We start from the raw sequence: 22,799 nt of genomic DNA, 5'->3' as shown, positions 1-22,799 counted from the left end.
AGAGGTATCTCTCCCTAAAACACATTCTCTGCCCAGCCTGTCTCCAAAGCAGAGGTTCTCCCACCCTCTGAGGATCTGAGCTGCTCTCCTCTGAACTCATCCTAACAGACCCACATCCTTCTTATGCTGTGCCCCCAGCCCCAGCTGCAGTGCTCCAGGGGGGCTCAAACAATGGACCAGAGAGCCACAATCACCTCCCTGACCTGCTGCTCCTCTCTCCTTTGGTGCAGCCCAGCCCAAGGGTGCCTTTCTGGGCAGCACAGATTGCTGACTCGGGCTCAGTTCGCCTCCATCCACACCCAGGTGCTCCTGCTCAGCCCCTGCCCTGCTCAGCTTCTTCCCACAGCTGCCACAGACCTGGTGGTAATAAAGCCACTAGAGCAGAGTGAACATTTTCAGCTGTCTTCTAATTTGTCCAAGGAGTTGTGCTATAAATAACTTCCTGTAATTGCCCCTAAGGGCTGCTATTATTGCTGTCCAGAGCAATCCAGGGGAATCAAACCACAGATCGGAGGATTCATGTTCTCTGTCTGCATTGACACAAACGCACCTCATTTCTGACATCCATCTTTTGCCCAAGCACTGATTCCTGATTTGCTTGTTCTAGAAAAGCATTTTATCATGCCCAAGTTCACTGTTTTTCCATTTACCCTTTGATTTTCACAGAAACTTTTTTCATTCTGTACTGGCGAGGCCTCTTTGCTTTGAACTTCTTCCTCCTCTGCACTCCGTCATTTCCAAGCATACTCAGTGACCATGTGTTCATAGCAAGTCCAAATTTGCCTTTTTTTCTGACCAGATATCTGTGAGATGTTCCACTAAATAGTGCTTTGCATGAGGAAAAATACACTGTGCATAGCCAGTGTAGTGACTGAATCTTTATGAACTCAGTACACGGTGCCCATGTGAGCCCTGGGGATTACAAAAAGTTAAAAAAGAGCTCATTAAATTAAAATGCTTATTAATTTGCATTTGGAGCTTCACTGGGGTTTGACACAGTGGAAGTGTGTTTGAGGCATTGCTGCAATAAGGATTTTCTGAAATTCAAGGAGATCTCCACTTTACCTGCTGTCTTTCTTCAGGGACAGCACTAAGAAGGTTTCTCTCCTGTAACCAGCTGCTGACTGATATGAAAGAAATTCCCATGAAATGTAGCTTGAGATTACCACTGAGTATGGCTGGAACTGGCCAAGGAATTCCAGAGCTATTTGGCCAGCATTCACAGAGAGACCGGCAGTCTCCAAATAAATCACAAAAGCTTCACTTTAGTCTGGTGCTGCCCCCTTCCAAGTGCTGTCAGCTCTGGGCTGAAGGCAGGAAATGCCTCACTGGCCAAAGGCTCAGCAGGAGCACATCAAGGAACCTCTCAACCAAGATGTCAAACACCCATTTTTTTTCAGAAGCCAACTGGAATCCATCCATAACTATTTTATCGACTTCAAAATGTCAGCTTGTCATTTAAACTAGATGAAATAGCCAGGCAAATGTCACTATTTCTGTTTGATCTGTCAGCATCCCTCTGTTGTCATCAAGGAAATGCAGTGCTAGCCAGCAAATGCTGCTTCACTTTCTCTGCTCTCACAGAGTTTCAACAACAACCAGAGAGGTCTTTGTTTTCTGTATGTTTTTCCTGTAACAGTACACAAGAGGTTTTCTTGATTTGCTAAACTCATCAAAAGAAATACAACAAAATCCAGCCAGCTGATCTTGCTTGAAAAATGCAAAACTGATCACATTTGCTTGCAATATGTACAACATCCTGAGAGCAGCAGATGTCCATGGGAAATGCTGATCTAACCCTTAGTCCTAAAGCAGATCAGCTAACAGAGTAGACATCCAGAGGCCTTACCAATACCTCACCTAACATCAAAACAAGTGCTATTTTGGAGTGATTGTCAGATCCTTAGTAGATCCAAGTGTATTTCTCCAAGATGGAAAGTTTGGATTTTGAGAGGCTCTAAGGACAGCTCTCCTTTGGACTTCTGACTTCATTTCCTTAGGTCATGGGAAGACATCCAAGTCTTAACATTCAGGAAGAAAAAAAGGTTTCCATCTGAAAACCTGATCCTCTTGACTTCAGCGAGCACACACAGATACCTACAGACCAGCAGTTCATCACTGCCTCACAGGACAAAGGAAATTTTCCCCCAACTTCCCTTTTTCCCCCCAAATTTCCAATTTTTTCCCCAATTTTCCCCCAAAATTCCCATTTTGCCCCAATTTTCCCCCAAATTCCCTTTTCCCCCCAAAATTCCCAAATTACCATTTTTCCAAAATTCCTATTTTTCCCCCAAAATTCCTATTTTCCCCCCAAATTCCCATTTCCCCCCCAATTTTCCCCCAAAATTCCTTTTATTCCTTCCAAAATTCCCCATTTTTTCCCCAATTTCCCCCCAATTTCCCCCTTAAATTCCCCTTTTTCCCCCCAAAATTTCCCATTTTCCCCCCAATTTTCCCCCAAAATTCCTTTTTTTCCCCCTAAAATTCCCTTTTTCTCCCAAAACTCCCATTTTTTCTCCAATTTTCCCCCCCAAAATTTCCCATTTTTCCCCCAATTTTCCCCCCCAAAATTCCCATTTCCCCCGTTTCCCCCAAAAAAATGCCCAAAATTTCCCAAAAAAAACCCAAAAATTCCCCTAAAAATTCCAAAGAACATCCCCAAAAAAATCCCAAAATCTCACAAATTGCTCAATGAAAAGTGAGAGAAAGAACAGGAAAATCCTTTAAAAAATGGCAAAAAAATCACAAAAAATCCCCAAAAAATTATAAAAATTCCCAAAAATTCCCAGAAAATCCCAAAAAATGCCCAAAATTCCAGAATCATCTGAACACTTGGAAAACACCCAGAAAATAAAAAAAAATCCCTAAAAAAATCTTTAAAAGTCCAAAAAAAAAAGACAAAAAATTGGGAAAAAATTGCAAAAAATCACAAAAAAACCCCTAAAAAACCCCCAAAAATTCCCCAAAAAATTCCCGAAAATTCCCCAAAATTCTAAAAAAATTCCCAAAAAATTCCCAAAATTTCAGAAGCATCTGGAGAGTCAAAAAATATCCCCAAAATAAAAAAATTCGCTAAAAACTTGCAAAAAATTGCAAAAAATCCCCAAAAAATCATAATGAATTTCCAAAAATTCCCAAAAAATTCCCAAAAATTCCCCAAAATTCAAAAAAAATTCCCAAAAAATTCCCAAAATTTCAGAAGCGTCTGAACACTCAAAAAACACCCGAAAAATCGAAAAAAAAAAAATCAGAAAAAAATAGAAAAAAATCACAAAAAAAAAAATCACAAAAAATCGTCTAAATTCCCAAAAAATTCCCCAAAAAGTTCCCAAAAATTCCAAAAAAATTCCCAAAATTCCAGAAGTGTAAAAACACTCGAAAAATCAAAAAAAAAATCAGAAAAAAATCCAAAAAAATAACAAAAAATCGCCAAAAAACCCTAAAAAAACCCCAAAAATTCCCAAAAAATTCCCAAAAAAAAACTCCAGAAATTGAAGTGCAAGCATTCATTTAATTATTAGTTACTGCAAGAATATGTTGCAACAAAAACTAAGGGGCAGGGAAAAAAGAAATCTGAGGCAATTTGAGTGCAATAAAACATGAAGTCAAAGGAAAATATTTTGCAACAATTTTAATCTCAAGATTCTTCCAGAAGCCCAAACCTGAAGCGTGTGTTGTAAGCGGACAAAAGGGCTAACCCTGAAGTTTCAATCAGCAAATGTCTGCTGTGTTCCACAAAAAAATAATCTGACATTCCTGAATTAGTCAGAAATTATTGATAATCTCTTAATACTGAAATACTGATAATCTCTTAATAATCTGATTCAGTATTCTTGTCATAGCTGAGACTGGGTCTTTTTTATGATGATGTGAAAACTTGATGGGGTAGAAATCCTGATGATGTAACTACACAAAAAACAGCTTCAATACAATTCACTTCAGAATAGCATTCACAGACACATATTATACAGCAGAAGTGTAAAGAAAGAACTGTGCACATTAAATTGGTTACTGATTTTAGAGAGAACTACCTGTATGCTGTCCAAGACAACAATCAACCTTTAATGACACTGAAATCAAGGTTATGAAGAACAAATGGCGGTCTAAATTCAGACCAGAAATTAGATTGAAAGATGAGTAATCAAAAGAAGATACAGAGTTTTTCAAGTAATAGTAATGGTACCAAAGTTAAGTGAGCCTTACAATTAAAATAATTTCAATAAAATAGTTCTGCAAGTCTGCAGAACAAGTTCACAATGTAATGGCCATTCCGTAAACTTCTGTCCATTCAACAGGAAAATACAATCAAAATGTTTAGTAGCACATGGTGGCATAAAACAAGAACAGAACATAAATTTTAGCTTGCAGCTTTGCAATCCTCTAAGTTACACCGCGGTAACAATCAAGCATACAGATAAATGCAGGTACTTAAAAACCACAGTTTCTACAAAGTGACCCTCATTTTTTAAGCTGATGCTCTTGATCTTCTAAAAAAGGAACTGCAGCAACTTGGTGGACATGAAAATGAAATGGTGCAGGTCACAGACTTAGTGCTTCAACAGATTTTTCATATCAGTGAATCCATCTGGATTCCCAAACTTGTTTAAAAGGAAGAGTAGGACTTGTTTATGCTTTTCAAGCTGTGGAATAAGCAGAAAGAGTTAGAAGTATACAATTCTGGGGGTTTTTAATTGCTGATTTCAGATCAGGGTAGATACTAATATGACAAACTCAGCTAAATACTGTATTAATTCAATAAATAGATTTAGTTCCTTTCTGTTGCAAAATCTTCTAGAGAGGGAAAAAGCCAACAGGATTGTAGCTGACTTCCCCTTGTCCATGTATGTGTCCCTCCCCCTCGTTTTTTTTTTTTTCCTGAAGCAGCTTCCTCAAACTAAATTGATTAAGTACTCAAATTAAGATTGAGACCAGCATCTTAAATTAGATAACAGAGAAAGAGACTTCAAACACTTAAAAAATGAAGTAAGAGCTGTCTGTAGGGCAAAGTACAGACTAATGAAGTCTGTGTGCTCTAAACACCATCCTCCCTCAGTTTCAGGGTGCTCTAATTATTACCATTTATAAAAACCCTGAGAAGAAGTGTTGGGATACATTTCACAAAACTTGCATGTTTCAGTAGCTATTATTCCCCCTACTCCCATTTGCTTCCTACATAGGGTTTCTTTTGAATTCTGGAAACACAAAAAAGGAAGTATTGCTTGGCGTAAATCTTACTTGCACTTTTAACTCCTTGCAGCAGCAGTTGGTCACACCTTCATTACCTAAAAAAACCAAAGTGAATGAGCAAAATACACACATTACATTCATTCCCTAATTTAAGAGGTGACATGTGGCACTGTCCAGGATTTTTAGAAGGAAAAGTCATTTAGCCACCCCGTGTGCTTACAAGTTCTTTAGCACAAGCAAACTGAAGTAATCAAGCCAAAGTATGTACCTTGATGCTCACTGTGTGAGTTTTCAGCACTGCAGGATGTGACCAAACCCTCCTTTAGCAGTTTGTCAGCTACATTCACATAACCATTGTCCAAGTGTTTCTCCACTGTTACTAAATTAACATTTCCATTAATCCCTTTCACTGTAATTGTGACATGTTGCTTCAATAATAGTTTTTTCAACTTGTCAAGCACTAATGGAGACCACTCAGCTTTCTCTATTCCTGTGAAAAAAGGAAAATCAAGTTTGTTATATAAATAATTCCTTTAAGCTATAACTTGAATCGTACGTACATCCTTTGGAAAATGACACTACATTTTCCTAATATAAATAGCTTAAATTCTAGAGATAATAAACTAAAAACATGTTTTCCAAACCGGCTTTTACCATGCTTACCAATATACTATTTGAGAAGATCTTCATGTTGTTTACCAGTATTAAGGAATGAACACTACCACCAGAACAGGTAAAAATTTATAATGTTCAAGAAAACCAGTCAGAGGTTTTTGAGGTGGGTTTTTTTGTTGTTTTTTTTTTTGCTTATTTTGGGGAGATTTTTTTACCTGCAAGTGAACATGTAATTGTCTGAAAAGGCAGCTTTAAATAGGTATCGGTGATTGGCAGCACCTTTGAAAGGGGTAAAGTTTCTGTGCTGCCATAGTCTCCATACAGAACTTTCACTGCAGACTGGGAAGCTTCCAGAACAATAGCTCTGTACCAATTGCCATTACCTGAAAAGATTGGGACAAGAACGGTCACATGTGAAGAATCATCTTATAAACACAGTTTATCACAATAAAGAGAAACTGCAGAGCTTTTAAAGAATTTTTAAATACTGTGGTGGATATATAAAAGGCCAATTGACAAGAAGCACTGTTAAGAGATCCATAAGCACTTTCAGGTTGGTGTTTTCTCCTATGTCTAAAGCAAAAATGAAAGCTGTGTTTCACACTGGCCAAGGAAATGGAAGGACAAGCTACTGTCTCACCTGAAAACTGAGCACAACAGGCTTCACCCAGTTTTGGTTGGAAGGGTTGTTTGTTGCAAGATCTACAATAGTCTTCCAGAGAAATCAGCTCCTTAAAGAGCTTCTTTTGACCTACAAAAAAAAACCTACATTCACTAACCACATCTGGGTACAATGAAGAGCATACTTAAGCCCCCTGCTCCCATCTTTGACATTTTTGTATTTTCCTACTGTCTGAGATACATTTCTACATGGCTCAGTTCACTACACACATTCATTCTATTAACTAGCTTGCAACAGTGACTTCTCACTGGTGTTAGGAACAATGAACACTTTTTCTTACCTTTATTTGGAACTGGTACAGCATAGAACAAGTCTGGGCTTACAACTTCAGTTACACAGACAGGCACGGTTTCATCTACAGCCAACTCAATTGATTTCCAGTGCCCAAGTGAGGTTGCTAATAGAAATTGTAAGAAAATGCAGTATTATCACTGTCCTCCAAGCACACATGTATTTTAAAGAACTGTTATTTTATTTGATATTTATAGTAACTTTTTTGAATTTCAGACACAACTACATCTCTTCCCTTCAGGAAGACAAATCTAAATCAAGATAAATGATGCTTACTTTGCTGTTCATAAACTGTTGGCATATGAAAGTAACTAAAGTAAAAAACAGCTCAGAAAAAAGACCTTGAAAAGCAAACACACAAAAAGTTTCAGTCATAGAAAACTTCTAATTCTCTGATTCCCAGAGCCAAACATTAATTTAAGACAAACACAGCGATTTTTATCTTTCTCTTTTTGTCTGTAATGCCACCTGCAGGGCAGCTGGTGTTCAACTCTAAGAACTGACAATATAACCAAAACTATGCATTGATATTAATTGTAGTTAGACAAGAAAATAATTGTTAAAGGCTGGAATACTGAAAATTCTTGTTAAATCTAAAAGTTAAAATTCTTTTAATTACCTTTTTGGTCAACAGACTTGTTTGGAAAGTTATTTTTATCTTGCAGAACTTCCTTTACAACCAGTTTTTCTGAAGTTAGTATCTCACTGATAATTTTTGGACAACCTGTTGAATTATCAGTAAGGACTACACCTGCCCCATCTTCAGAAAGGGAAGTTACTGTGGCTTGAAGTTCTAAGCCTGAAGTGTACATATGAAATCTTCTTGTAGCTTCTGGATTCCATTGGCTAGTCCCAGGCTGTACACCTGGGAAGTAAGAAACTGTTAAAATATCTCCATTCATTAATATATTGACTTTCCTAAACATTATAATTTCCTTTAAAAAATACTTTAAAAATTCTTTAGAGTGTACCCTGAAATATCAAGGCTACTTTTACTACCCCAGACCAATACATTCTCCTTCATCCTGTTAACTGCTCTCCCTCTTCCTCCTTTTTTCTAAATGCCCACATTTTCTCAAGACTCCCAAGTTTCATCTTCTATTTTTTACGGTTCAACCGAATAAATCCTTTGCCTTAACACAAACAACACTATTAAAACTGGTTTTGGATCAGTATAATCAAGCCTTTTTATCAAAGGAGCCTACATAACCTAAGTGCTTTCAGGGTGAGTAGGTGGGGGAACAGCACAAGACAAACAAAATGAAGTTTTGAGCTTTTTCCTGTTTTCCACATTTTTAATTTTTAAACCAAACAGATTACACCAGAAAGAAAGAAAAGTTCTGCAGAATTTTGTATGGTGTGGAAAATGAAATTTGCAGGACATTCAGAAACAGCAGTACAGTGCCAAACTCTCCAGGAGTCAAATGAAAGAGAACTGAAAAGCCAACTTGCTTCACTTAAATAGATTAGCTCGTTTGCCTGCAAAAGTTTTGAGATATAAAGTTGCACAAAAGCAGATTTACTCCTAGGAAGGCAACAACCAAAAACCAGTAAGCACTATAGATGAAGAACCAAACAAGCTCACTTTTGACCAGTAAAGCAGTGAGCAAAGTCCATGCAGATCACACCAGAGAACTGTCAGGAGCTCAGAGAAGAGAAAGCAAACCAACACAAAAGAACAGAGTTCTGCCCAGTATTCCCTATCATCACCTCCTTCCCCTAAAGCAGCAAGTCCCTAAATGCAAGAGCTCTTGTAAGAGAAAATTCCTAAGATTCACCTGAGAGCCAGCATTTAATTGCTTGAAATGGAAGCTTCAGGAAGGAGGATGAGATCTGTCGGATATTATCCCGTGGTACATCCTCAGTATTTCCATAGTCCACAAAGCTCACTCGAACACTTCCATCTGAAGTGACATTTTGCACTACAGCACGGTACCAGCTACCATCCTCTAATTTTAAAGAAGATTAAAAAAAAAATTAATAATTACTTCACACATTTGCTAGGTCTACCATCTTCCACTTGTTAGTAAATAAATACAATTTTTTGCTGTTCTCTACCAATGTAAACTCTCAGCTAATTTTTTACGTTCAAGCTACAAAAACAAAACTATTTTAGTCTGTTACTTGCCAGAGTAAAAAGCACAGCAAGGGTCTCCATTCTCAGGCTCAAAAACATCTGGTGGTGTTTTCTGACAGTATTCAGACAATGATTTGTTAAGTGAGTTTAGAGCAAGTAACTCTGAAAATTAGAAAAAACCAAAGATGAGATCAATGAAATGAGACGACCTGAGCTTCATCACTACTGTTCACTCTACAGTTTACTTGTAAACCTTCAAATGTATTCTTTGACTATGTAAGTCAAAGAAAAAACATCCCTCACTTTTTAGGAGCTGCCCCATATTTTTTGTTTGAATGCCTTTAGTTCCCTCTTCAGCCACTGAATTTTGTCACATTCTTTTCCTAGCATTTAAAATGCCAATGGCTATCAGAAGTCTTTATACAGACTTCTGGTAGAGAAACAAGATTACTTTTTAACTAATCCAATAGGAAGTCACATCTTAATGGCTGCATTTTCTAAATTTTGTGTTGCAATTATTGTATCTCGAGGTTTTTATAAATTACAACAACGTACTAGAAGAGAGCTCCAGTAAATATAGTCTTGGCACAGGGAACATGCCTCTTATTTTCCTTTATTAACAGAATCACTAAATCATGAGGGGTGAAAAAGACTCTTCAAGATCATTTAGTCCAACCATCAACCCAGCACCACCATAGTCAACCCAAGTACCACATCAAGATGCCTCTTGCACACTTCCAGAGGTAATGACTCTACCACCTTCCCAGACAACTTATTCCAATGCCTGGCCATTCTTCCAGTGAAAAAAAATATTTAAGATATCCTTTGGCTAGGTTATGGTTAACACTTTCACTCTCCTCTACTGCTTATCATCAATATTTTCAGATTTCAATACCATGATACAATTTCTTTGTTACTCCACTTGTATTCTTAGATAAAAACCTCAGAGGTAAGCCTTCGTGCTGTAAGCTTACTTGACGCAGTAGTTCATTACAACTATAACAAATGACAAACCAGGAAGCAAAGAAACTATCAGAAAGAATTAAGCTGAATGAACTTACCATGGCTGTTTGAAATCTGACAGTAGAATTCTCCAGGATTGTACACTGTACACACTATGACATTGAGTGTTTGGTTAAGAGTTAATTTAATCCACTTGCATATTCCTTTGTTTGCTGTGTCCTCTAGAGAGGACAGAAAAAAGCCTAGAATGAAAAGAAATTAAAGTAAATTTTACAGGAAAAAAATACCCCATGGTGAATGCTCATTCACATCCTCAAATTTCTTGTTATAAACTGTCCAAATTATCCTTGAGAGCCTCTTCGCAGCGTAAAACCAAGTAAGAGAAATATGCCAGATCTTTAATGTATTTCTTCATTACCAAAAAGAGCAAGCCATAGCTAGCAGGGAGGAGTAACTACACAAAGAGGTAAAGACTAGCTGGCTACAGCCTGGGCAAGAGAGGGACACTGGGGAACTTTGGTTCCTGGAAACAGGAGCACAGAAGAGGGAAACATCTGTCACCAAGACTACTGGAAACAATCTCAGGAGCAAGAGCAAAAAAGATTACTAGAAAGACTGGTTGCAGAAATTTGCACTGAATATTATGTTCAGATACCTGAAAGAAGCTTATTATTTAACACAAGTTGTAGAATACATCATAGGAACACTAAATCATGGCAAACTGGAGAACACACTCTGTTTAAAACCTGCATTCAACAGCTCTGGCTCAGTGATGGAAATGACACAAAGGTGACAGGTAACCAATAAACCAAGTAAATACGAAACAGGCCCTTGATGAGGGCCACAGATCAAAATGTGTTTGGATACAGCCAGGACAGTTACTGTTTATTTGAATTTTTTTTAAGATTCCTTACTCTCCTAAATAAAGACAAGGAATAATTGTGTCCTGGCCACAATGCCTCTAGTGAGAAAGACTGAAATTATTTGAACGTAGACTTGACAAAAAGTTTTCAGTACCAATGGATTAGAAGAGAATACATACCAGACACAGGATGGATAAAAAAGGAACGCAGCATGCTTCATAAGAGAGAAGCCAGGAATCTTCCCCAATATTTCAAAGAAATTCAACGTAACTTAAGTAAAAATCTCTTGGATTGAAGCTTTGGTCGCTAAATTCAAACAAGGCAATTTAAGCATAGATTTGAAGCTTTATAAGCTACTACAGTCAATTTTCAAGGACTAAGTATGTGGTTTTATGTGTAAAATATAGGACAATGAAGATGACAATAGAGCAAGTATTATTTGCACTAATGGATAAGGACGTAGGTAATAATTAGTCATAGCCTACTTCAACTGGAAACTTTAAGACTTCTAACAAGAGCAAGCACCAATTCCAAAAGCAGGCAATTCCAACTTTGTTAAGTGTGCACACCTGGACACACACACACAGACACACAATTCTTTACTGTTAAGATGCCATGGCTAAACTTTGGACTTGTGAAGGCAAGACTTGATGAGCCAGACTGAAAAGGTCATAGAGATAAGAGCTGCATTCTCTGTACCCACTCTAGCAGGAGGTAAACAATGCCAGGGCAGCAAGATGTGTTCATACTCACTGTTGGCTTGCTCAGCATCAGTCCCTCTGGCTGCTGGTAAGGCCATGCTCAGTTCCTCAGCTGCAAAGCCTTCCTCAAGGAGAAGGCTCGATACATTTATTACTGGAGTTCCTGAGGCATCTGTAATCTCCACCATGGATTTAGAACTGTCTTTATCCACTACTTTTACTGTCAACACTTTGCCTTTCACCAGTTTTTTCATGTAAGAAATACCTTCTGAGGTCCATGCTCCGTATGGTGGCCTTACACCTAAAAAGTCACATAGTATGGAAAGGTTCTGAGGTCAGTCCAGCTCTCACCAATGTGCACACAGGTACAACAACTGCAAGTACATTCTGAAATATTTGACACATTTTGTAGATATGCCACGACAGTTAATAATTCTGGAAATAATGCCTCCCATTACCTCCATCCTTCTCCATGTTTCATTGTGAGATACTACAGGTGTGGTGGTTATGTAATACCACTTGTTTTCCCCCTATCTAGTTTGAAACTGCTAATCATTTACTTCATACCTGCCAGGCTACATCTTATGGCTTGAGCTGGTAAGTCCATCAAGCTCGGAATTATAGGACGAAGTCTGGTCAGTGGGAGAGAGTCAGAATTACCATAATCCATATAGGTCACCAAAACAGTGTCTTCAGAAGCATAAGCTGTAACAGCAGCACGATACCAAAGGTTGTCTTCTAGAAAGGAAGATACAGATGTAATGTCTAAGAGAAGGAACCTTTTTTTTTGACAGACCAATATAAATATACATCAATCTCAGTACAGCTCAGGACTACCAAGTGTTGGCTAAAGTAGCATTTTGAGAAGCAGTCTATCAGAGCAGCATCATTCCATATAATCCCATTTCTTCTGTGCTTCTTTTGGGGACTGAAATTTCAAAGATATACTTATTTCCAACCCTGGGGAAATAGCACTTAGCAACATAAAAAACCTAAACTTCCCATTATTTCTTAATAAGCTATTCTAAATAATCTGAATCCAGTGTTAAGAGTTTGCTCAATAAAGGCACATTGAAAAATTGGTATTTTACAGATATAATTTTTCAAGTCACTACCTAGCATTACTCACAGCTAAAAATCAGAGATAAGTAAACTCTATATAAAACATTTCTCAACATAATTAAAAAATGTATCTTTTTGGTAATTAAAAAGGGACATAACTTGGTATTTTCACTGAATTTTTACCTGTGAACTGGGCACAGCACACATTGCCAGCAGCAGGACGGAAAGATGGACTACCGGGAATTTTGCCACAGTATTCATTAAGAGATGCTTCAAGCTCAGCAAGTTGACCTGATGTTAAAACAAACAGGTTTTGGAACACAGCCTGTCTTCAAATTATTACAAAATAATTAAGCTTAAAGCCTGGAAGAACATCTTATAGTCTAATGGAGATTATTTCGAATGTTTAACATTGATCAGACTAGGGCTCTTCAATCATTAACATCCAAGAGAGTCCTCATGTGTGTCTGAGGAATCACAGCACTGAACAGACAGGGAAAACCAGTGATGGATTTTTTCAGCAAAGGGACAAAGCTGAAGCCAGTGCAAATTGAAAGCAAGTTACTGGAGACATGCCAAGAAAAAACCAAGGAAGACAGCTCTTCCAACAACAGGCAGATGATGAAGTAGGCCACTTTTTCCCAAAGGACACACTTTGCTACTGATTACCCAGAATTAAACAGCTGCACATGGACAGAGAAGAAAAATTCACCTTCCTCCAGCCACTCCCTACCAAAGAGAAAGATGCCATACCAGGCATTCTACATCCCATTTCCAACTCATCACTTACGGGCACTTTGCACGCGCTGACAAAAAAAGCTGTCTGGATTTTGAATGTGAGAAACCACACCAGAGAATCCTTCTCCAATATTTAGAGAGACAAACTTGGTAATTGAATTAGCACAGTGAAAAGAGTCTTCATCCTCAGATATTTTTTTCTCACTTCCCTTTGAATGGTTTTCTGATACTGCACATAAGAAAGAAAAAAGGTTGCCAAATCAAAAGCTAGCTGACTTTGAAAATATAAACATACTGAAATAGTTTATTCTTTTTATTGATGCTTTGGACTTTGATGGCTCCTGTCATATTATGAAATTAATGCTCACATAATAATCACTATACAAAAGTTTTATACTACTAAAATGTCTATGAGCGAATGTCAGTAGTGACTTGAAGCTCCAGTAGCCAACATTTTTAAGTTTGAGGTGATGCTAATGAGCAGCTACAATATCATGTGGTACAGGAGGAGCTAAAATTCATCAAGTTTAGTTTGGTTTTTGCTTGCTTACCTCTTAGAGAGTCTACTTTGGCATCACTTCCTGAAGCTAAATGAGACTTCATTTCTAAGGGAACTTTATTTAGGCAGTCTTCTAAAATATAGATGGAAGAATAAATTATTTATCATATAAAATAACCATCAGCTAGTTTCACTTCAGAACCATCCCCTGAGCCAGATCTGTATTTCTATCACAAGGTGAGCATGTTCTACTTATTTGATCAGCACTTAATGTTTAAAATGCAAAACAAAGGTAATTTCAGAGTAGTTCAACTATTTGAGTTGTCTGAGCACATTCACAGCTCCACGACTGTCCGACTTCATAAAATGAGCAAAGCAGTAACAATCAACATTTACTTCCAGTCACTGAAGACTGTGAGCTGAAAAATTAATTATTGCTTTTCAGACACAAGGATTCATAACTCACATCATTATTTACAACACTGAGTATGCAATGGTTTAGTCAGTATGTCTTTGTAAATCTTGGTTTCTCAGCTGCTATACACTCCATTTCTGATGTGTAAAGCAACATTCCAAACTTTCAATACCATTATTTTCAAATTAAAAACCTCAATAAAGGTGTTTCAGTTGCTTATAAAGTCTGGAATGAATGCATGGAACATTTCAAGAATGCAGTGACATTTATGTGATCTTCTCTCCCAAAGGTTATCAGGTTACACACCACTTTGCTCCTAGTGTGATGTGGAGCAATCAAATGTGAAATATGCCCAGCACAATCCTTAAGCAGTTCAATTTACAGGGGACTAAAGTGAACCACCCTTTGACAGACTGCAGAGTATTACAAGGAGATAAGCTTTCTGCACATGAACAAGTTTAGCAAGCTAAGAGGATCAACCACCACATCCCTGAACATTTCTGTGGGCTGCAGATCAATTAAATTAATATGGTCTTGGCACTACATGGTTCCTGTTCTGCAGCCAGAGGAAAACCAGAACAACAGCCTTCCACATGACAAAAGGTACACCTTGCAGGTATTGATCTGCTTTGACAATCAAACCCAGCTCAACCAAAACTCTGAATTCTGACTCCTCAAAGGTCTTGTGCTTGGCTTGTCTCTCACTGAAGCTTGCAAAGTCACAAATATAAATATGCTTACAGTGTTCTCCAATGGATATAGCAATATCCAATGATTGTTCTTGCTTTGGAATACTTAGTGAGCAGGTATGAAACATAATGAAAGCTGGTAAAATCCTACATGGAACTAGAAAATGACACTGTAATTTTTAAAGAGTTAAAAATGCATGAGAAAGAAACAAAATGGTACCAAATTTTCATGCATCTATTAAAACAGAAAAATAAACAAGATGATCCAGAACACACTGAAGTTAATACAATTCTATTAGAAAAGCAGCCTTACTAAAATTCAAGGTTATTAAGCTTAGCAAGGTATTTCAGGCACTGACATTTTATGGAAAGGTGAAATAAAGTAGAATTGGAAAAAAAAAAAAAAAAGAAGTCAAGGGAGAGACTGGGAGAGTGACAAGAGGGAGGAGTGCAAAAGAAAAAAACAAGTGTTATCTTTTACAGGTGTTGGGGACAGGTGTGAACATAAAAGCCTTAATTATGGTGGGGTTTTTACCCACACAACCAAGTGCTTACCAGAATCTGGAAGAACATCTACAGCAAAACTCAACCTCACTTCCTCCTGTAATATATCAACCCCAGTTAGTGAATAGTGCTTTCCCATGAGCTGGGAAAAAAAGACTGGCAATGCCTTCATTCCATCCTTTTCCTTTTGGATCATAATTGGTGAAGAAACACTTAATGGCCTGGAAATAATATAATTAGAACAAAAGGGGATAGCAGATTATTTCCCCTTAAGTGCCTAAATAATAAAAGCCTTCAGAAATATCTCCTTGCACACTAAAGCTGCTGTTGGGGCTTGAAGTGCTATCAATTCAATTAACTTCTGCACTCTCTTCTAAAGCAATGGGAAATTAAGGTAAAAATAAAGAATCCCCAGAAATTGAATTACCCTATTTAAAACAGGCACAAGTTATGTTTAATACAAAGCTGCTCAGCTGTAGCTCCTTGTAGTAACAAAGTTCAAGAAACACTGCAGAACACATTGAACATCAATGAAGAACAAATGCTGAAGACTCACACATTCACCTCCTCACCTGTTTTATGGACAACTCAGCTAAAATTCCCACTTATGATGCTCTCATAAATAACAAGAATCGAATTCCACCTGCTTCCTCATAACCTTGACACCTCAGAGTAGATTAGAGCTACTGCTTTATCTGCTGGCATCCATTTTTAGAAGTCTAGTAATTTAATGTAACCCACCTTAATACCCTTCAATATGCAATCTAAGCTCTCTTACTTCCGCAGAATTTATGAGAGCATCTGAAGGTGAAAAAGAAAACAAAACCCCTTCTGTTCTTTGAAAATCAAGTGACTGCAAATTTTTTATTCATATTGTACAACCATTTGGTGTAATTGGCCCTCCCCATCAGTAGATCAGTTTCATTAGAGTCCAGTCACAAGCACACACAGAACAGGAACTAACAGTTTGAACTAAAAGAAGTCTCATGACATGAAGCCTCCTTTCTAAATTCCTTCAAAAAGTTAAACAGATGAATAAGCTACTTCAAAGAAGTACATGACAAAGGAGTTCTGCAGTGCAAGGAAGAGACTAGTTGGAGGTATGCAAACTTATTCCCTTTCATAGATGTGATCCCAAGAAACCACAAAGTCAGAAAAATCAACTCCTGCAGAAGAGTTTATTGGAAGACTGGAAGAAATCTTTGGCTCAAAGTAAGATCAAGAGAGGCTTCAAAACATTATAGAGGAGAACTGTGTCATCTTTAGTTCCTTCTACAGCAAAGAAACAACAGCTTACCTGCATCTGTTACTGTATACTACATAAAAAGTATTTCTGCAATAAATTTCCCAGGCTCTAAGAGTCAGCGCATGATTTTTTCTCAGAAACAAGACACCAGAAGTTTTCTGAATTAGACACACTACATCTATTTCCTTGCCACACTATTTCTCTAGCAACATCATACATGTCTTAATTTTTAACTTTTTTCACATAAGTTTTTTTCAAATAAAAGCAGGGTTATCTGATAGTGCTTCTAAGAGCTCTAGAAGTAACAATTTTCTGAATTTTCTGAATGCTTCTCCCAGTAACTTTTCATTTGAAGCACTGATCTTTCTAAAAGGAGCAATTTGTTCCTTTCCTGTACAGGTAAAATCAAGCACACTGCCACTCACTCACAGAAGATCCATTCAAGATATAGTCAAATTTGTATTCCATACCTTAAGATAAACTCCCGTGTTGCTTTCGCTATAATTTAAACTGTAATGAAAGGAAAATATGTTAATTTGAATAACTAAAGACTGAGAAGTACCATTAATATTACAATCTACTTGCAAATAGATAAAAGGCTGTGTTCAAAGTATGTGATTTTTGGAACCCGTATTTCTTATGCACTAAAATGCAGAATTACAAATATGGTAGTATGTAATAATGATAGCCATAGGGATCATGCAGTACCAGCCTAAGAATAAGCGACATATTTTACTGCAATAGTGCCTTCCCATGGTCATTTATGTTGTAGTGGGATGGACACAGTCTTTCTGTAAAGATTATTTGGCAGAACTTTCCACAAACTTACTTCTGTTTAAGGGGATCACAAACTACTCTATGTGCTGGCCAATCTTTTTTCTGACAATCTGCAGAGCAATAGTATGTTTGCAAACACTGTGAGCATCTGAGCTTTCCTAAAACAAACCAAAAGAAAAAGAAGTCTCAGCAAAACACGTACTGGAAGGAACAACACTGTTCAAATAAGTGCTTTACAAACAGCTCCCCTGCAATTCTAAGCACATACAAATAAGTATTTGTATTCACATACAGCTATCAGACATTGCTGCCCAAATGTCCCAAATTCCTTCTACATTTAGGGTAAAAAACCCCACCATTTTTGATAAAGAAATGCTCTCTTCCACTTGTCAGTTCTGCTACTCCAACTATGTTCTGAATACAATATACTTGTGTCTGAGAATTTAAAATGTTCATCCATTTAAAGACATTTCTGAGCAAACCTGATCTGGTTTCACTGATAAATGTACTGTATGTCACAGGCTACAGGACAGCAGGTACTTACCAAACAGACCACAATGATGGCAAGTGCCCCCTTTAGGGGGTGGTACTAAAAAACTCAAGAAACTCTTATCATAGCAAATAGAAAAAGCTCTCTCAAAGGAATATTGCAATTTCTTTGGCTTCCCATTAATACAATTAGAATGTGACACCTGTGGAAGAAAAACCTGAAGTCATTCTTACTGGAAAATACCTGTCCATTAGGGTAGAAATATTCTAATATACAAAAACATGACAACAAAAGGAGACAAAACTTCTAAGTTCTAGAAAGAGAAATACATGCTGATAGTTCCTGCTACCTAGAAATGCTCAGAATACTTGGGGCAACTATAAAGTGAAATAACTCACAGTATTTTCTTTATCAGCTGCAGCTATGCAGTTCTCTCTACCAGTTTTGTCTTCCATAGAACTTCCTAGAAGCAGAAGTATTTGCAAAGGTATCTGATTAACAACACCAACACATGCCTCTTTTATGGAGTATCTGCAGGAAGAAACAAGGCTCTTGGATACTCCTACTATTCTGCCAGCCCATTTGAGCAAATGGAGATGCTTGGACCATGACACACTCTGGAAGTCACTTGTTTTCATTCTGATACCACATTTACTCAATCATGCAACCAGTAGTATTATTAAAACAATAGTTTTACCTTCTGTGCTTATGACTCAATACTGAGAAACAAAACACTCTGAAACAAGAGATTCTGACTTTCTAAGGAGTTGCCTTATAAACTTTGTGGTCTTTCCTGTGAGTTTTTCTTTACCAAACAACTCTTAGAAGACATTCAGCTAAGCCTGCATACCAATAGAGTAGGAACTCTGTTATTGTAAGTGGGCAACTCATCCACCTGCAAAGAATTTGTTTCTGTGCTAGGCTGCATATGCCACTCACATCTTGTTCCAGTCTGGCAGGCCTGTCCAAGGTCTCCACTGAGACAACATAAATCTTACATGGCCCTTTTTCCCACCTGGAAACAAGTGAATCTTGTAAACTCTGCCTGAACTAAAACTCTTGCCTAACATGAAATCAAGTATCACGAACTCTCCAGACCCAAGATGTTTGCACATAAAGCTAGCTCAGATCTCCCAAAATGAAGCCTTTCCCTCTCCCCTGCTTGGAGGAAGAGAACATAGATGAGACAGTACCAAGGTACTCAAGAGGCAAGAAGCATTGTTGAAGGAACTCCTACTCCCATGTATCTGTCCAAACTCCCTAACACCTGAAATATCCTGGTGGGTTTTTCAGTTTCTGAGGCATTTCACCAGGCACAAGTTTGGACAATTAGGAGTTGTATTTGTAAGCCACTCATACTGATGATGTGTATCAATGATAAAGCATATACACAATCACAGAAGAATAAAGTCATGATACCTCTGTCAAGCTTACTGCACTTGTGCTGCTGTTAAACTTCCTGTACTGTTTCTACATTTGTCAAAAATACCCTAAATTGTTTGCTTACAAAATATTGGATTTTGTTAAATATTTCAGAAACTTGGCCTCAAAGCTAAAAGCTTTTCAACAGTAAGTTTGTACCTGTGACCCTGTTGCTTAAATCTGCGTCTGCAACTTCACTATGTTGAAGATTAAGTGGTTCTGTCATCATGTAAAGGTTGACATTAGAGTATGATCAAAGGTGGCTGTGGGCCAGGTAACTGCAAAAGCATGGATTTAAAGATTAATTCAGGCAGGCACACAAATTAAAGTATTTTTAGGTCATATTCTGAAGATATATTTTAGCATTCATTTTGGAAGGCTAATTCTCTACCATCTATTTCTTTTGTTTGCACAGCAAAACACTTTCTGCGGTAAAGAATTCAACAGTGAATACTGCAGATTAAATGAATAAAATTCCTTTAGAAGAGGAACACACTGACAAGTAGGAGTAGCCATCAACACCTGCACGTGAAGTTCACTGTGTCTCTACAGGAGACCTCGCTGTACTTTTGTTTAAAAAGTCTGTAGTAATAAAAAGCACAGGCTGCACTCCTGGGAGCCTGAGGGGAACCAGTGCCCGAAGAGCGGCTGCCTGAGCAGAAGCAAAGCCCTGGGCTCTGCCGAAATGCATTTTCAGCACCTGCTTTCCAAATGCTAAGGGGCAATGTAATTGTTTTAAATTAAAAGTATAGGAGAAAACAAACGAAAACGAATCTGCGAATAAAGCAGAGTAGTCTTCTAAGTGACATTGCAAACCAACTCCACCAGAAACGTGCTTTCAATAACCGCAATTAAAGAGGTGTTATTAAAATGAAGTGATTCTAAAGTCATTTTTATCGGTTAGAATTAAGTGATTTTAAGTAGCTCAGAATAAAATCGAACAGCCCCGTCCCACGGCCTCCAGCCAACCTCGCAGCCAACCCCGCCACCTCCGGCGCTTTGTCCCCTCAGCAAAGCGCTCACCCCCGGCGCCCTGCCCGGGGGAAAGCGAAGCGCCCACGCCCTGCCCCTCTTTCCCCGAGGGCAGCGCTCACCCGGGCCGCCCCTGCCCCTCTCTCCCCGAGGGCAGCGCTCACCCCGGGCCGCCCCTGCCCCTCTCTCCCCGAGGGCAGCGCTCACCCCGGGCCGCCCCTGCCCCTCTCTCCCCTCAGAGCGCCGCTCACCCCGGGCCGCCCCTGCCCCTCTCTCCCCTCTCTCCCCGAGGGCAGCGCTCACCCCGGGCCGCCCCTGCCTCTCTCTCCCCTCAGAGCGCCGCTCACCCCGGGCCGCCCCTGCCTCTCTCTCCCCCAGGACAGCGCTCACCCGGGCCGCCCCTGCCCCTCTCTCCCCTCTCTCCCCGAGGACAGCGCTCACCCCGGGCCGCCCCTACCCCTCTCTCCCCGAGGGCAGCGCTCACCCGGGCCGCCCCTGCCCCTCTTTCCCCTCTCTCCCCGAGGGCAGCGCTCACCCCGGCCGCTGCCGCCGCCGGCGCAGCCCCACGCGGGAAGCGGGGCGGGCCGCTCACTCGAGGCCCGTCGGCGGGAAGAGGCAGCAGCGGCCCCCGCAGCCCAGCGCCGTCCCCAGCCCGCCCCGACGGGCCCGTGCCGCTCATTCCGCCCCGCCCAGGCGCGACCCCGATCCTCAGGGGCGGAGCGGGGCCCGTGCGGCCATCGCGGCCGCGGAGGCGCGGCCCGAGCGGCCTTTGACTAGTCCGAGTTATTCCAAGCACCATTCAGCCTGGCCTTGAACACTTCCAGGGATGGGGTATGGGGCATCCACACCTTCTCTAGGTAATCTTGTGACAGGGCAAAGGATTCCTTCCCAATATCTGATCTAACCCCATCCTCTCTCAGTTTGAGGCCATCACGTGCAGTCCCTAAGTGCCCCTGTAAAAAGCCCCTCTTTAGCTCTCTTGTGCCTTCAGGCACTGGAAGGTGCTCTGAGGTCTCCCCGGAGACTCAGCCCCAGTTCCCAGCCTGACCTCACAGCAGAGGTGCACCTGGCCTCTGTACATCTTTGTGGACATAATTATTCATGGTTGCACCAGTAACCCCAATTTTTTTCATACAAAGAACATGCCTGTGAGAGCTATGCAAAAAGCTGAAATTTGATACATAAAGTTGATGCATTTGTATTTTAAAGTATTTGAATTTCACCCCGCAGACAAGAACAATACATCCCTTCACCTCCCATTTCCAACCTATTCTCATTATCCTTTGTCCATTTTCCTCTTTCTTTTCTATACAAGGTCTTTTCCCCTTTTCTTCAACTGTTGTCTCCCACCTCCATGTCCCTGTCTTCATGGGCAAATATACTTCATCCTCAAGACTGCTGCAGTTTTATGCTACTACTCAGACATGATCTCAGGTGTTCTCAGTGCTGTGCAATTAAGCTTTCACCAAAAAATAAATTAATGTGATCTATTTTAGTGCCTACATTGTTGTACTTATTTTTAAAGTGTATAAAATCAGTGATGAATTTTATTGTTAAATGTTCTGTACAGCAGGGAATAATTATCACTGTGCACAGAGAGGTAGCTGAAGCATAACTATTTTGCCTTAAGTCATTTGGCATCTGGCTGTGACAGCATTTCAGTCTAAATTATCTGTATTTAAGTCTAGGATCCTGTCTGCCAAACTAAGCATTCTCAAAAGAAAAGTGAACAACACATCTGAGCGCTGCTGAGTTTTCTCTCTGTGGTTTAGATACCACCTACTAAAGTCAGAGGAAAGACTTCCTGGCTCACATGAACCTACAGTCCCCAGCTCCAGCCTGAGCAAAGCTGAGTGGATTAGAGCTGCTCTTAGAACAAGAAGGAAAATTAGGTGGGATTTGGTGGGATTTGTGGAAACCCATGTCTCAAATTGCTCAACATTGCAATCAGAGTAGGCACACCTGTATGTGGGAGATTGTGGGGACACAGGGTGATCATGATCATACAGCCTTCATCATCTCCCTGCCCCTTGTTCCTCTGTCCCTAAGATTAACCCAGTAATCATCATGCCTAGGAAGAACTAATACCAGTAAGGCACTAAGAAATACTTCTCTTAGAAGTATTTGCATCCACAAGGGCACAGATAAAGGAGTATTTGCCCCATGCAGTGTTTGCCAGGCTACACCTGAAAGGATGTGCTCACTTTTGGTCCCTGCTATATAACAGAGATGGATAGACTGGAGAGGCACCAGAGATATATGATACATTACACTTGACCCTGTTGAACTTAATAAGGTTCTTGTTAGCTCACTCTTCCAGCCTGTCCAGGCCTCCCTGCAGGGTAACTGAGTGTCAGAGGTAACTGAGGAGAGTGCTCTTAGCACAGAGGCTGATCAGGATCGCCATCCCAGGAGCTGCATGAGGCTGGTGTGCCTGCTGCTTGCTTGCCTGCAATTGTTAGCAAGAGCTTTGGGCTTACCTACGTGTAGGTTCTGTAATAACTGTACCAGTGTGTCACTAGCTGCAGGATATAAATGCCTAGGAACCCTCTGAGACACCACTGTGCTACATGCACAGACAACATGTAATGAACATAATTTTTTCC

General features: G+C 39.6%; 1 protein-coding gene across 1 annotated transcript; it reads right to left on the bottom strand.

Moving 5' to 3' along the window:
* Window positions 1-3,616: 3,616 nt before the first annotated feature.
* On the bottom strand, window positions 3,617-20,869 carry TDRD1 (tudor domain containing 1). Its single transcript, XM_041717091.2, has 21 exons — window positions 20,729-20,869; window positions 18,198-18,262; window positions 17,854-18,001; window positions 17,362-17,467; window positions 17,003-17,042; window positions 15,338-15,383; window positions 13,731-13,811; window positions 13,232-13,408; window positions 12,625-12,732; window positions 11,947-12,117; window positions 11,432-11,680; window positions 9,914-10,057; window positions 8,904-9,014; window positions 8,554-8,724; window positions 7,395-7,640; window positions 6,765-6,881; window positions 6,443-6,553; window positions 6,018-6,185; window positions 5,456-5,677; window positions 5,236-5,282; window positions 3,617-4,640 (listed from the first exon to the last, which is right to left on the bottom strand). Exons 2-21 carry the CDS (start codon window positions 18,252-18,254, stop codon window positions 4,548-4,550), a joined length of 2,613 nt encoding a protein of 870 aa, XP_041573025.2. The 5' UTR covers window positions 18,255-18,262; window positions 20,729-20,869; the 3' UTR covers window positions 3,617-4,547.
* Window positions 20,870-22,799: the final 1,930 nt, after the last annotated feature.

The sequence above is a fragment of the Taeniopygia guttata genome, chromosome 6 (genome assembly GCF_048771995.1).
Source record: "Taeniopygia guttata chromosome 6, bTaeGut7.mat, whole genome shotgun sequence".
NCBI lineage: Eukaryota > Metazoa > Chordata > Aves > Passeriformes > Estrildidae > Taeniopygia > Taeniopygia guttata.
Note: the sequence above shows the minus strand (reverse complement) of the source record. Positions and strands in the feature narration are given on the sequence as shown.